Source organism: Pinus tabuliformis, chromosome 2_1, assembly GCF_031772625.1.
Source record: "Pinus tabuliformis cultivar Carrire ecotype Pingquan chromosome 2_1, CPIR1, whole genome shotgun sequence".
NCBI classification, from domain to species: domain Eukaryota; kingdom Viridiplantae; phylum Streptophyta; class Pinopsida; order Pinales; family Pinaceae; genus Pinus; species Pinus tabuliformis.
This window is the reverse complement of record NC_142299.1, coordinates 341,398,389-341,400,715: the sequence shown is the minus strand read 5'-3', so window position 1 is coordinate 341,400,715 and position 2,327 is coordinate 341,398,389. Positions and strand designations below refer to the sequence as shown.

The 2,327-nt window shown below is 41.9% G+C and overlaps 1 protein-coding gene across 1 annotated transcript; it reads left to right on the top strand.

Annotated features, from left to right (window-relative positions):
- Positions 1 to 314: 314 nt before the first annotated feature.
- LOC149200250 (uncharacterized) lies at positions 315 to 1,070 on the top strand. Its single transcript, XM_089400887.1, has one exon. It carries the CDS (start codon positions 315 to 317, stop codon positions 1,068 to 1,070), a length of 756 nt encoding a protein of 251 aa, XP_089257013.1.
- The last annotated feature ends 1,257 nt before the right edge of the window (positions 1,071 to 2,327 follow it).

Genomic DNA, 2,327 nt, shown 5'->3' with positions numbered 1-2,327 from the left:
CAATCTCGTTCTTGGGGGGGGATTTAAACTTCTCCATCGGCTTTGCGGAATCATGGGGACACAATGCCCAAAGGGACATCCTCTCATATTTTTTCGAGGCCAATCTGGAGGATCATAATCTCATAGATATCCCCTCCCCAAAATTACTGCCCACTTGGAGAAACAACAGATCAGGGGAGGACAGTCTCTCTAGAAGACTAGATAGATTCCTCATTAAGGAGAAAATGCTAACCTTGGGGTAGGGATATAGACAATGGGTGGGCTCTAGCAGAATATCAGACCATAGGCCAATCTATTTGGAAATCAAAGGAGGTATGAACAAACCAAAAGGTCCTTTCAAATTTAATGCAACATGGTTGAGGGACGCTGAATATATCCATCTAGTAACTAATTACTGGAGGACTCATCCCCCAGCGGCAGAAAGGACTATATCGGAAGGATTTGCAAAAAACCTAAAAGAGCTCAAAAGCCTCTCAAAGCAATGGGCTCATAAGAAGAGATCGCAGGAAGACCATACACTCAAACAGACTGAAGAAGCCATTGAGAAGTATGAAAATGACCATGAGGGGATCTTCTCCTCCCCTAAACACAAAGATCATATAACCTCTCTTCTGGCTAAGAGAAACCAGATTCTTAAGGACAAAGAAGAGAGTTGGAGATTGAGAAGCAGAGCCATCTTTCTTAAGGAAGGGGATGACAATACCAAGTTCTACCATAAATTTGCAAATGGGTGCAAAGCTATCAATACTATTTGGCAGCTATCAAATGAACAAGGAGAACCAGTGAACATCTTTCCCCGACTGGTAGCTATGGCCACTGCCCACTTTAGGAACATCTATAAGTCACCCCCAAATGCCACCCTGGGAGACATAATGAGGACAACCCAACTATTCCCAAGGTTTGTAGAACAAGAAGAAAGCGGGGAATTGACAAAGGAGGTCTCCCTGGGAGAACTGGAGGACACTCTCAAATGGTTTAAGCAAGACAAAATCCCTGGTCCAGATGGCTGGAATGTGGAATTCTACCTAGACTTATTTGATACTCTAGGGGGGACCTATTACAAGTTATAGAGGAATGCAGAGCCTCTGGAAGAATGTATGAGGCCTATAACTCAACCTTTATCACCCTTATTCCCAAATCTGACAATCCCACCTCCTTCAATGATTTTCAGCCCATCTCCTTATGTAACTGTATCTACAAGATCATCTCCAAGATAATAGAAAATTGACTCCACCAATCTTATCAAACCATATCTTAGCTGAACAATTTTCCTTCTTACAAAATAGACAAATACATGAAGTGCTTGAAATAGCACAAGAAATTCTACATTCTATCTAGACCCACAAGCTAAAAGGTATGGTCCTGAAAGTTGACCTCTCGAAAGTTTTTGACAAAGTCAATTGGAAATACATCAGAATGCTATTAACGCACCTGGGTTTCCCATATGAATTCATAAGATGGATTATGATCTGTATCACTAATGTAACATTCAACATTCTCATAAATGGTGCGGCCTCTCCTTTCTTCCACTCCGAAAGAGGCCTCAGGCAAGGATGCCCATTGTCCCCACTCCTCTTCTTACTCATCATGGAAGGTCTCAATCATTTGATAAAGCAAGAATAACGAAGAGGCAGACTAAGGGGATCTGCATCACTAAAGGATGCACATTAACACACTTTCTCTTTGTTGACGATGTGCTACTTTTCCTAAATGGGAGTATTGGCGATGTGACTGCACTTCTCAATTCCTTCACTATATTCCTAGCAGCCACTGGCATGTTGGTTAATAATGAAAAGTCCTCTATAACGGCTATAGGATGCTCACCATACGAGATTCAGTATGCCCTGAGAAGATTCCCCTATAACCTACAGCAACTGGACGAGGGACTAAAATATTTGGGCTATAGATTAAAGCCACATGGTTATAAGAATGTTGATTGGATCTGGCTCATAACCAAATTGGAAAAAAGGCTAAACATCTGGTACCTTAAATATTTATCAAGAGCAGGAAGACTGATACTCATAAAAGCAGTGCTGGAAGCAACTCCAGTATATTGGATGTCTTTAGCATGGATTCCTAAAGGAATATTGGCCAGAATAAAAAAAACCTATGTTGCAGATTCTTGTGGAGAGGGAATCAACCCAGAAGTATTTTTGCTTGGTCCAATTGGGGCTCTTTGGCACTCCCAAAGAAATGGGGAGGATGGGGTATCAAAAGCCTTGACACTTTCTCCACAGCCATGGCGGCAAAACTAGGGTGGCAGCTAGTCACATCGCATAGCCTTTGGACTAAGGTGGCTACATCTAAATACATAACTCCTTTAAATC